The sequence below is a fragment of the Nuphar pumila genome, chromosome 6, assembly GCF_984573655.1.
Source record: "Nuphar pumila chromosome 6, dmNupPumi1.hap1.1, whole genome shotgun sequence".
Classification (NCBI taxonomy): domain Eukaryota; kingdom Viridiplantae; phylum Streptophyta; class Magnoliopsida; order Nymphaeales; family Nymphaeaceae; genus Nuphar; species Nuphar pumila.
Window position 1 is genome coordinate 122,613,490 of NC_143254.1, and position 13,232 is coordinate 122,626,721.

At 38.7% G+C, this 13,232-nt stretch overlaps 1 protein-coding gene across 3 annotated transcripts in view; it reads right to left on the reverse strand.

Annotated features, from left to right (window-relative positions):
- Nucleotides 1-2,230: 2,230 nt before the first annotated feature.
- The window catches only part of LOC149836000 (vacuolar protein sorting-associated protein, putative (DUF1162)), a 208,730-nt gene continuing 197,728 nt past the window's right edge, over nt 2,231-13,232 (reverse strand). For all 3 annotated transcript variants that reach the window (XM_090008902.1, XM_090008901.1, XM_090008904.1), the window contains 2 exons: nt 3,239-3,308; nt 2,231-3,098 (listed from right to left, as the gene is read on the reverse strand). In XM_090008902.1, the coding sequence (XP_089865028.1) occupies nt 2,437-3,098; nt 3,239-3,308 (732 nt within the window). In that variant the 3' untranslated portion in view covers nt 2,231-2,436. The remainder of the gene's footprint in view (nt 3,099-3,238; nt 3,309-13,232) is intronic.

A 13,232-nucleotide genomic window follows, 5' to 3' on the forward strand; every position in this document is an offset into this window, starting at 1 on the left:
GTTCTCTCTTGTGTGTACCCTCAGGATAGTTAATATCGAAACAAGGTTATCATATTTATTTTACTTATTTTGACTTACACATCACGAAAGGAACAACATATATGTTAGTCTTGTTTAGAATTTTTATATCTATTTACCTACCCATTTTTTATCAATCTGACATGTTTTATGGGTATAGGTGATAATTAGGTTAGAATGGCAAGCGATGACACGATGACATGATGAAATCAATGTGAGACTCTTTTCCTGACATTTCGCTCCTAAGGACATTTTTGTAATTTAGTATAAATCTTTGAAATTTCACTTTTCGTATAAACTTTAATTATTAAAACCTCGTTTTGAATCTATTTGGTTTCAATGAATATACAGAGTTACAAATCCGTTGTGTAAAGTAAAGTTTGCTTGTAATGTGCCCAAGGTCCGTTGACTTGTTATTTTCAACACTATTTTTTCGTTGAACTGATATTTTAAACTCTGAAAAAGAAATGATTACAAAGCTTTCAAAATTTTCCTTAAAAGTTACAAGTATGGGATTTTGGGGGCATTACATTCTGTTTTAGTTTCAAGCTACTAGTTATAGAGATATGAGATTACATCTCAAGAATTTTTTGTTGGGACTAATGGTCCCAACTAAGACTTGAACTCGTAAGAACTAGAGATTGATGAGAATGTATTTAAATACATCTCTTGCCCCTAGATACATTTTCTGAAGTATTTGTTTTTAACTCGAAAGAAGTTTATACCTCACTTTTGCCATTCATTGACTTGAGGCCTCGTAATAATGGATCTCATGACATTCTGGTGTAGAAGGAATGTTGCTATCTATCCAATCTCTGCATTTTGAAGACCATGTGACTGGAGCTTGCCACCTTACCATAGGTCCAGAGGTAAATATTAGTTGTCTTCTAGCACACACATGATTGTTGGCCGGTTGGCCTTGCCTGCCCAAATGTGCTTAAATTTGGTTTCGAGTCTCATGCACCCTTACCATGTCTTCACCTAGTTTCAACTTAGCTTAGGCACACAAACACACACGCACATACACACACAGATCTTATATGTCTAGGTGGCCAGTTTTCCCATGCCAGCAAAATTCTTAGCGATCATGGACTATTTTGCTTCCCTTTTGGCGTGCCCGATTCTTGATGACCAAAAGTTGTCAGATACAAATGCCTCTAGTGTGGATTGAATAGTTCGCTTGTACAGGAGATAGATGATACCCATGAACCATCCTTTTCGTCTTTCCACAAGCTACTTGCTTTCTCGTGTCATAGACGTCAGTGCGGATGCTCGTCATTCAAGAACTCTGCGCTTGCTTCAGTTACTTGTGAGCATCGTTGCAGGTTCTTACAGCTCAAATGCTTTATGCAATTTTTTTCAGTTTCTTGTTAACAAAGGCAAATAACCTTAATGTTCAGACATTACAATTGAAGGCCTCTAGCTGCAAGTGACATTTTGGAAGAAGCTATCTACAACTCGATCCTAGGAGTATCAGTTGAATGTTGATTGAATAACTCTCTCTCTCTCTCTCTCTCTCTCTCTCTCTCTCTTGAACTCCTTTATAATCATGTGCATCATTCATCCTACAATAGCTGTCAGAACAGATTTTAGCCAAGGTTGACCATGTTGTCATCAAAATGATGCATAATTGTATCCTTTTGGATCGGGACTGCACCTTTGGCATAAAGTGCTGTGGTTTACCTTGGAATCCTTCAACCATAACCTTCTAAACCACCCAGATCGTGGCAATAGCAAGGCACCACGTAAAAAACAGTCAGATTTAATCTGAATTAATGAGGTTTGGTCTCATTTTGCTGATATGAATTAGCTCGTTCTTATTGAAGACTTACTCCCAGATGGAACTGGATATGTATGGTCCTGTAATGAAAAAAAAGCAGGCATAACACCACTTGGGAGACATGAAAGAACGAGTAGCAGACAAGCACAGTAACATCTTACTGTTAGGGGGAGTTCGCTGGGTTTGGTTACTTGCAGTGAAGTGAATCGAGTGACTTTTGCACTGTTAGTAATGAGAAGAACGGATTGACCAAGCCCTGGGGTTAATATTTTTTTAATAGAATAACCCAAGAAAAACCGCCCTGCTCTCCGAGTTCATCGGTGTAAACCCCAGGCTCTCGTCCATCCTCTAGGCAAGACTTCGCCTGAGAGAGAGAGAGAGAGAGAGAGAGAGAGAGAGAGAGAGAGAGAGAGAGTTCTGCACAAAAGTTAAGAAAAAAAAATTAACTATACATTGCACATTGAGAATTACAAGAGAAAGCGATGTAATACTTTTTTGTGAAAAAGGAAAATTTTTATGGCTGCACATTTGCCAGATTACTTTAGAATCACAAGGGATTCAGATTAACCACGATATTTACAGTTCACCAAATGGTGAGCTAGAAAGATAGAGAAAAGAAAGAAAAAGTGGTATTCACATCAGACTCTGTTCAGCATATTCTGGTGCAAAACATGTACCCTCAAGCCCCTACGCTTTTGCTCATCGATTGTGGACCACAAACTCTGCAAGACTTCCTCTGCTGCTTCTCTACTTGACATCTCAACACTTGTTTGCACAAGTGGTATTGAACGAGGCTTCCAATGCCTTGAGTGGGCAATTTTCTGTTGCCTTGGAGCTGTCTCCGCACTGCTTGAAACAATATTCAGAATTGCACCCTCTGTGTCAATATGCACGATGCTATCCAGATCCATCTCGAGCTCAATGACCCACTCTGGGTCATGAATAGCAGAACCATCTGCTGAACTGACTGCTATCAAACTTGAGCACTTGACAACTAGCATAAGCCTCTGGGTGACGAGCACAAACTTTCCTGTCTGTTTCAGGGCTTTGCAGATGACCAAGGATTCATCCCCAAGCCTCGAATCATCAGCTTCTATCAGCATTGATATTCCTACAGCTTCTTCTAATGAATATGGCAGCAGAGGCAATACACTTGACACAGGTCTCGGAAAGCGGACACGAAAGCATTTTGCTTGGCGAGGACCACTGCGATTTCTTATGCTCATTGCAGTTCTTCCAGTTACTTCTAGAATACTAGCAATTGGTCGTGCTATGAGCCTAGCAGTTCCAGAAGCCATTCCTGCAAAATGGGCCAAATAAAGGGATGGTTGACAATTAAAGCTGACAGTTAAGGTATGTCCTGTTTAATACTACATTTTCCGGAAGGAGATAAAAAAAGAGAGGGAATGAACCCAATCATGGTAGCATATCTAATGTTACCTGACAATACTCCAGGAAGGCCATACTTCTCAGCTCCTTGAATTGGTGACTGCAAGAGACCTGTAAACCCCTGAAATAAAGAGACGAGCATCAGCATTATGAATTTTCGAAAATGAGTTCTCATTTCACTGCAGTGCTGGGACCGGAAAAGTGCACATAATTAACATTAAATTAGTTGCTAGAGATATATACATTCTAGAGATCATAGAATTGTAAGGAAAGGTGAGACACCTTCAAGCATGAACAAAGTATCCACCACAAAGACCAAAGTGCACAAGCACAAATGCCACTAAGGGCACAATCACAAATGCTACAAAGAGCACAATCACAAATGCCACCAAAGGGTACACACAAGGAACAATATAAAAATAATATTTTATTGGAACTCAATATGCAAGAATCATTAAAGAACTAAAGGGGATCACCCCCTATTTATATACAAATGAGAGGAGAGAGAGTAAAGAAAGGAGAGGGGAAAGAGCCTTTTAGCCTAGTTCTAGTCCAACTAGAATGACTAGCCGTTGAACTATAGCCTAACGGCTAGTCCTAGTCAACATTTGAGTTGTCTAAAAAAAATTAAAAAATTTAAAAAATATTATATATATAAATATACATATATTATAATATATATAAATACACATATGTACAAAATTACATATTTTTAACACACCCCCTCAAACTTACGGTAAAATAACCGAAAGTTTACCTAAAAGGATGTAAAATCTAGGAGCTGCGAGGGGTTTGGTGAAGAAGTCTGTCAATCAATAGTGTCATTTAAGTACTCGCGTTCATAGTGACAATCCATTTCTATATGTTTGATGCACTCATGAAATGTATGGTTGCTGACAATGTAGATCGCACTCTTGTTATTACAACACATTTTTAAGACTCTTATTACTTAAATTCTCATGTTTGCCAGCAACCTTTGTAGCCAGACCACCCCCATTGTGGTAGTAGTCATGGACCGGTATTCAACTTCACTAGACGAAAGTGAGACCTTTTGCTACTTTTTGCATTGCCACGATATTAAAGATTCATCTAAGAAAACACAAAAACACATGGTTGAGTGCGCTTGTTATTGGGATCACCTCCCCAGTCAGCATTATCATAAGTAGTTAAATCCAATTGAGATGAAGCAGACAAAAAAATGCCTCTAGAAATACAGATTTAATATATCTAATGATTCGTAAAATAGCTCCTATGTGAACAGAGGTAAGAGCATGCTGAAATTGACTAGTTGTGTGTACATGTGAAATATGTGTCCCAATAAGTTGTCTATACAATAGTTACCGAAAGCTTTTTAGATAAGTGGGAAGCCCGCTTCTCGAAAACTTGTTTTAGAAGCGCGATACACCTCGCTTTTGAAGCTTGATGGGAATCTTGATTTTCCCACGCTTCTCCTATGCTTTTCACACGCTTCATCTATTCTTCTTATATATTCTCTCTCTACTTTTCATGTTTTTTATATGTTTCCTCTCACGCTTCTCATTCACTTCCATGTGCGAAACTATAAATTGGCAATCATCATTTTTAGATTTTGTTAAAAAATTAATAATTTTTATAGTAAAAAATCATGAAATTTAAGAATACTCACTTTTATTTTAGTTTTTATTTGTGTTCCATTTCGATTCCTATTCAATTTTTATATTGTTTTTTTTATTCCTCGCTTCAGCTTCTCATATCGTTTTCCGCTTCCGCTTCCTAGTCTGGCAACCCTGGTCTATACGGCGTTGGATCTTCAAGAGGGTTCTCCATTATCAATTCACATTTTCACATTGACAATCTCGGAAGAATCGACTCTCTTATCATCCGTTATCCTATACTTGAAAACAATATTAGAAGTAGTGCCGTTAAAAACGTGCCTCAAGGCGCAAAAAGAGTGTCTCGCCACAAGGCAAGGCCTTTGTGCCTTGAGGCACAACAACAAAGCGTATATGCCCTAAGGCGTACGCCTCATACACTTTGAAGCGTATGCTTCAGGGCGACGCACACCCCTTTGATTAATGGGTCAAAGCCCCCATTTGACCAAAATTTGGGGACAATTAGAGAGGGGCCCCGACCCTAATTAGGGTCGGGGGCCTCCCTCTCTTTCTCTTTCTCTCGTCTCTCCCTGCTCTCTTGTTTCTTGCTCTCCCTCTCTGTCTGACTCTTTCTTTGTCGAAAGGAAGAAGAAAAAGACCCTTGTCTCTCGTCTCTTTCTCTCCCTCTTTTTTTAAGGAAAGAAAGGTGAAGAAGAAGAAGAGAGGTATCACTCCCCCTCTCTCACTGCGAGAAAAAAGACCTCGTCAACTCGAGGTACGCAATTTTTTTCCTTTTTTCCTCCTTTTTTTTTCCTGTTATTTTTTCACCTCTTATGAGACCTCGCCTGCCACTCTCTTTGTTTTTCTTCTTCTTCTTTCTTTTTTCTTCTTTTTTTTTTATTTTCAGTTTATGTTTTTCAGTTATATACATATATATTATGTGTTTGGACAGGTCTATATTACATATATATTATATAATTCATGTACAATTTGTTTCTACTCAGTTATATAATTTGTTTTTCAATTAAATAATTGGACAGGTGTATATTACAGATATATTATACAATTCATGTATAATCTGTTTCAACTCAGTTATATAATCAGTTTCTCAGTTATATATATGTTATATATTTAATTAGTTATATAAATTTGTGCGTATTTGTGTGGAAAACAGATATAAATACACGTTAGGACGTTATATTTTGTTGTCAATCCTGTTATGTTGTGTAGTTTTTTTCACATCTATATAATCAGATTCTCAGTTATATAATTAGTTTCTCAATTATATAATTAGTTTCTCAGTTATATATATGTTATATATTTAATTAATTATATAAATTTATGTGTATTTGTGTGGAAAACAGATGCACACACGTTAGGATGTTATATTTTGTTGTCAATCCTGTTATGCTGTGTAGTTTTTTTCACAGCTATATAATTAGTTTTTAAGTTATATAATTTGTTTCAACATAATATATATTGATTCTTATTGAGTATGAATCTGAATTCATTGGATTATATAAAGCATTGACATGTTTTTTTTTAACTCTCGAGTTTTTATAAACTCCTGTGGCCACAGACGAGAGAGAGGGTTCAAACCAGAGTTACCGGAAGCGCCTAGGTAAAAGGGAAAGTGCGCTTTGGAAGCGCAAAACGTCGCGCTTCCGAAGCGTGAGGGGAAGCGTCCCCCTTTTTTTGGGAAGTGTGCTTCCCTTTTTTGGGAAGCGCGTTTCCTCCCATTTATGGGAAGCGCGCTCCCCCCTCGCTTCCCCCATTTTTTCTAATTTTTTCGCTTCCCCCTCGCTTCCGGTTCGCTTCCTAGGTCGCTTTCGGTTCGCTTCCGAGACGGTTCAGAATTTTCTTCTAAGTAGTCTCACGCTTCCCCGCTTCCTAAAATTTTGAAAGTGCCTCGCTTCCCGCTCCCGCTTCCTCAATTGGTAGCTCTGGTTCAAACCACCCTGCCTGGGTTAACAGAGACTAAAGTTCCAAATCCAACTAAAGATCTCAAACTCGTAGGACATGTAATTTGCAATTACTATCATAAACAGACTGCATGAGGCATTTACAGGTTGAAACATTACTTAGCTGGCATAAAACATGATGTAAGCTTGTACCATGTGGAAAGGGTTTTTCAAAATCTAAGGTATCAAAAGAAAAGGAAACAAGAGGATGAATAAAGAAAGTTAGAAATTGGAAAAAATGTTTATTTTGAATCATCAGGAGATAATGTGATTGTCAGTGGATTAGGTAGTGTTGCAAAAGCAAACGCAGCTGGTCCCATGGACCAATTTGTGAACAAAGAATCACGACAAACCACAATAAACACTACATTCAAAAGGGATGAGAGAAAAAATGTATGACGTGTCATTAAAAGATTTTTCTATTCCAATGCTCTATCATTTAATCTTTGCAACAATTCATATTTTGGTCCAATGATAGAAGCTATTGCAAATTATGAGCGAGGGTTCAAACCACCTTCTTACCATGAGATCAAAACGTAGATTTTGAAGGATGAGGTAGATTGTACTCATGAAATTTTAAGAGTTAAAAAATGAATGGCCAAAAGTTGGTGGTAGCATTATAGCAGATGGTTGGACAGGTGGAAGAAAAAAATTAATTTTCTGGTGAACATGTCATCAGGGACAATATTTTTGAAGTCTATTGACATCAACGACATGAAAAAAAACTGCTGCAAATTTGTGTAAGTTGTTTAAAATAGTTGTTAAAGAAGTTGGTGAAGGAAATGTGGTGCAATTTATTACAGATAATGCACCAAATTATGTGACAGCTGACAATATGTGAACATAAAAAATATTTTTTTAGACACCATGTGTGGCACATTGCTTGGATCTGATGTTAGAATATATTGGAAATATATTAATTTTTAAAGATACAATAGAAAAGACATAAAATTACAATGTATATCTATAGTCATGCATGAATATTAAATTTGATGAAAAAGTTCACAAAGAAGAAGAAACTTCTACGTCCAGCCGTCACTCGTTTTGCCACATCATATCCCACGCTTCATAGTATTGGATGTTACACGAAAGAGTTGAAATCGATGGTCTTGTCTTAAATTTTAGATATAATTACTATAAAAAACTCGATGTTAAGCACATTGCTCATATTATTGTGCTACTTCTATATGTGGATGATATGATTATCACTAGAAGCAATAAACAAGGAGTTGAAAACATCAGAAAACTTCTTAAATCTCATTTTGAAATGACTGATTTAAGTATACTAAGATATTTTTTAGGCATTGAAGTTGTTTATTCTCTTATGAGTTATTTATTATCTCAGACTAAATTTGCTTCTGACATTGTTTTCAGGTCTGGCATTAAGGATGATAAGAAAGTGGACACTCCAGAAGTTGTCAATGTTAAAATGAAGATTGATGATGGAGAACTTCTTGAAGACCCTACTCCTTACAGACAGCTAGTCGGAGCACTTTCCTATATATCCATTACCAGACCAAACATAGCAAATGTGTAAAGAGCAAGTCAGTTTCAACATGCTCCCACATCTGTTCACATGGGAGTAATTATGTATATCAGCAGATACATCAAGACCTCTTTCGAGAGGGCTTTTCTTGTCTTCTACTTCCTTATTTGATTTAATTGCATACACGGATGCTGATTGGGGAGGTGATCCAAACAACAGACACTCAACCAATGGTTTTTATGTCTTTTTAGGAGAATCTTTGATATCGTGAAGATGCAAAAAGCAACAGGTCTCTCTCTCATCCACCGAAGCCGAACACCGAGCTAGCGACCATGTAACGACCCCAACTCCTACTTTTGAAAAATGCGGAATTTTTTTTTTCTAAGAGTTGCGGAAAACTTCCCAGAGACCTGGGGTCCCTACAGTTCCAATTTCAATTGGATAACCACACACCACAAACGAAGTTGCAATTATCATCCATATCAACCAACTAAAACTCTTTTATTAATGAGTAATAAAATTTCAAAGACAAAGTTTCCTTCAACTGAAAGTAAAGTAACAATTGCAGAATTTAAAAGAACTGAAAGACAAAAGAAAGAGCCACAATATCCTCTACTGAAGCTGACAAGTCCAAGTATAACTCATCCATCCCCAGATGCATGTCCAACTTCACTGTTCACCATTTCCTGTGAAAAACCAACAAAGTAGGGTGTCAGAACCGAAATTCTGAGCACAGCTACTTCTAAAGAAACCAGATGAGAGAAAGAACATGGATAAGATTTCATGCAGTGATTTGAGTGAGCGCAGATATAAAATTTTCAACATCTAAATTTTCATAACTACCAATGATTTCATTTACTCACCAATCAATAACAGTAAACAGTGTCATATATCAACAACTAAATAACCAACCTTTCAGCATAATTTCACGAAGTAAAGCGTATGCAACCACCAAATGATGTCATGATATCAAGAATGATTCAAACATGCATGATCTAATGCATAACAGAAAAATGCATGATTATGTGCAATGCATGATTTCTTCTGTTATCTTTCATTTAAGTTCCATCTTTCCATATGCATGCCCTATTAGATGCACACATCTTTAAGTTCCTCTTTTTAATTACCGTGGCCCGCGGATACACCAAACGGGTACAAACCCCGAGGTCAAGTAGGTTCCCAGGGTAGCTTAACACATAATTTGTATTTTATTTCTGGGTTTCAACTTAGCCCTCGACCGATATCAGGAAACAACACCATCCATCGGAACATTAGACCTCCACATCTAATGTCGGGGACACAAGGGACACCCCACGCCCACAAGTGCCACTTCCTTGGTACCATAAACTCACATCTGTGACTAACACACCACTCCCGGGTAAAGTGGCGGATTCTCCCTAAAACCGTGGCCAGGAGAAGAACCTCAATATCGGGTTCAGGGGCAACAATGCACACAGAGTTTTTGTATCCTCACAGTCTCCCCAAGACCGGATATCCAAGATTCTCATACTCCGGATGAGATATCCCAGAAGGTAAATTTCACTGTTCTTATTCATTATTTTTATTTAAAGTTCATTCTTTAAGTTTGCCACACCTATGCAAAAGTAAAGTGAAAATCCCGCATCCTCCCTTGCAGGAACCCATTCGGGACTCCAGCCCGTATAAACCATTAGAACAGTGTAGTAAAGTGTCAAACCATCTTATGTGGTTTAAGTGATATATTTAAAAACATAAATAAGAGAAAACCAAACCCACGGCTCTCCAGGCCAATGATGGTCTATTTAGGCCATCGATGCATCGTATGCACAAAAAATCATAACTTGCAATGTATGCAATAATACCAACATAATTACAAATGCACCTTCATTCAAGCTTCCACAGTCATAGGCATGTGTGACCATTTATGTGTAAGTGTTTTCATGTAATCACTTAATATACATGCATTCATCCATAGTTTCATAAGTATATAAGAGTAATTATGCATGGAAATTAAACATGTCTCATCAGGTAGATACATGAAATCTTCCATTCGTAGCATGAGTTATCATCCACACACAAGCACATAAACCGGATCTAGAAATTTATATGTCAGGGCTGCACGCCTTTACATCAGGTATGCATCTATATCAAAACAACTTGCCATGCCCTATTAATAGACATCAAATACCTCACATGTTACAACTATAAAGCATGCTAACATGTGCCAAATGCATGTGCACTCATGCAATCCTAACACAATCATACGCATGTCAACCAACTCAACTATATACATATGCTGCAGGAACAGAACTGGAAAAATCTCAGGCATAAGCAATATTTTCATCTATTTCACCTGTATGAAATTAGTATTATGGACAACACCAACCATGACAAACATGGTTAGCTTAATGCACGTGTATCAACACGCATTCAAGATGTTTCTCTCACGATTTCAGTGTTAGTACATCCCACGCACACACACAGTTTTATAACAGAAGTTTTATTTTCTTTTTGGCACCGAAGAAACCCACATCTATGCAATTACATGACAAGAATATCATTTTCTGTTCAATGCTGAAACAACCCACACATATGCAGTTTAGCAGGTAAAATACTTTAGATATGGTCAACATTTCATAACCACTTTCAGAACGAGTCTAGGTATTTAGGAAGATATAAAGAATACAAGCATGCTGGCATGTGTAACCAAATATTCAAAACACGACTATATAGATAATAACAAATAAAGTTATCAGCATGTACTTATTAACATTGCATTAACCTAAGTATTGTAGTTATTATTTACAAGCAGGAAACATAGCAAACTTTTAGAACATGTCCGAAACAGTAGGTCATACCTGTGTTGCCCACTTAATATTAATATGCATCGATCATTCATATGCAAGTATTTGAAACAAATATATTTCACACCAAATCCAACACTACCATAGGCATAACAAGGGTATAGCTATTTATATTTATACACATGAATTTCGAAACTACTTGATTTGGGGTGGAACACAGCATAGTGCAGACTTTGCAAACACAATACACCCGAAAATCACATTAAATCCTACCAAGTTGGATTACCTATGCATGCCGAGCAGAACTTTCCCCTTTTTTTTTTTTTTTTTTTTCAATCGAGTTACAGGCCAGCTTCCAGCGGACTAGGTCAGCTGGGCCTACTATGGCCCGATTCAAAAGGTGCACAGCACCCAGCCGACTTGGGTCGAGTGGGCAGGTCACCCCCCCCCAATGCGCAGCATATTTTTTTTTTTTTCATGCCCAGCCGATCACTCGGCTGGGTCTGCTATCATGGCTGAGGCCTGATCGGCCAATCGAACCGAGTTCGATCGATCCATCGGCCAAAACCCTCAAAACCCAAAATGACCCAACACGTATTTTTTTCTCATTGGAAAACAATAAAAACACAGCTAAAAACAGAGAACACAGGTAGATCCTGTATTACTAAAAAGGGTTCCCATGGACCCTCATCTCAAAGAAATACATGGGATCGAACCCATGTTCGATCCCTCACCTAAATTCGATAGGAGCCCCGTACCTTTTTACGGTGGTTTTCCGGTGGCTGGAGGCTGCTGTCGTGAAGAATGGAGTGTGGATGCTGCTTGCCGCGGCCTTCAATGGCAGCCGGTAGCCCACGCTGCCTGACGCTGGTGGTTTTGCCCTCCGGCGTGCGCACACCGAGCGAGAGAGAGAGAGAGAGAGAGAGATAGGGAACGATGGGGAAGAGAGAGCCCGAGTGAAGAGGGCATAACCCCCTCTTCACCCCCCTTTTATCGACCCCAGGCCCCCTCCTTCCTCGCCGAGATGGGAGGGGGAGGTCGGTTACGCCTTGCGTAACACCCCCCTTTCCCCCCCCTTTCCTAACCTGTTAGGGTTTATCGGGCAACCCTTATCGGGTTGCCCTTTCTGTTTTAAAAGGGTTGTGGGGTGGGGCTCGGGTCCGAACCCGGGACCCGCAACCCGGCCCCAAAACAATATGGATCCACAAGTGGATCCCAATGGATCCACTGTGGATCCTCGGATAAACTTTTAAAAACTTAAAAAATTTTATTTATTTTAAATCTCACTTTAAACATAAAAATTTTAACCCCCAAAATATGGATCCGCAAGTTGGATCCAAGTGGATCCAACTGTGGATCCTCGAATTTGCTTAATATATATACATATATATAGGTATATTTCTAATTTATTACTAATTATTTTAGTATAACGCAAACATTTAAGCGTAAATACCCCTTTATGGGTCCTAGATCCGAAATATGGATTTAGGCCCAATTTGAATTAATTTGAAATATTTTCAAATAAGAAATCTCGGGTTTTACATCTCTACCCCCTTAAAAGAATTTCGTCCGCGAAATTAGCACGTACCAAATAAAAGAGGATAGTTTTGACGCATATCCGCCTCAGGCTCCCAAGTGCATTCATCTAGCCCATGATGCTGCCAACGCACCTTTACGAATGGAATTGTCCTACTGCGCAGTACCCTTTCCTGGCGTTCTACAATCTCTATCGGCTTCTCGTCCGTTGTTAAGTCAGGTTGTACCTTGATCGCCTCATAGTGAATTACGTGTGAGGGGTCAGGCACGTACTTTCTCAACATCGAGACATGAAAAACATCGTGAATCTGCGAGAACTGAGGAGGAAGGGCTACTCGATACGCAGTCTCTCTGACACGTCCAAGGACTTCGAAGGGTCCAACATACCTAGGACTTAACTTGCCTTTCTTCCCAAACCGGAAGATACTTTTCGTAGGCGAGATTCGAACAAACACGTGATCGCCTACCTCAAAACTGAGCTCTCTACGCCGCTGATCGGCATAACTCTTTTGCCTACTTTGAGCTGCAATCAACCTTTGTCGAATTAAACGTACCTGATCCGCATAGTGCTGGACGATTTCTGGAGACTCTACTGCTCTTACTCCAACCTCATCCCAACAAACCGGAGATCTACACGGTCGGCCATACAGTGCTTCATACGGGGCCATACCAATACTAGCATGAAAGCTATTGTTATAAGAAAACTCT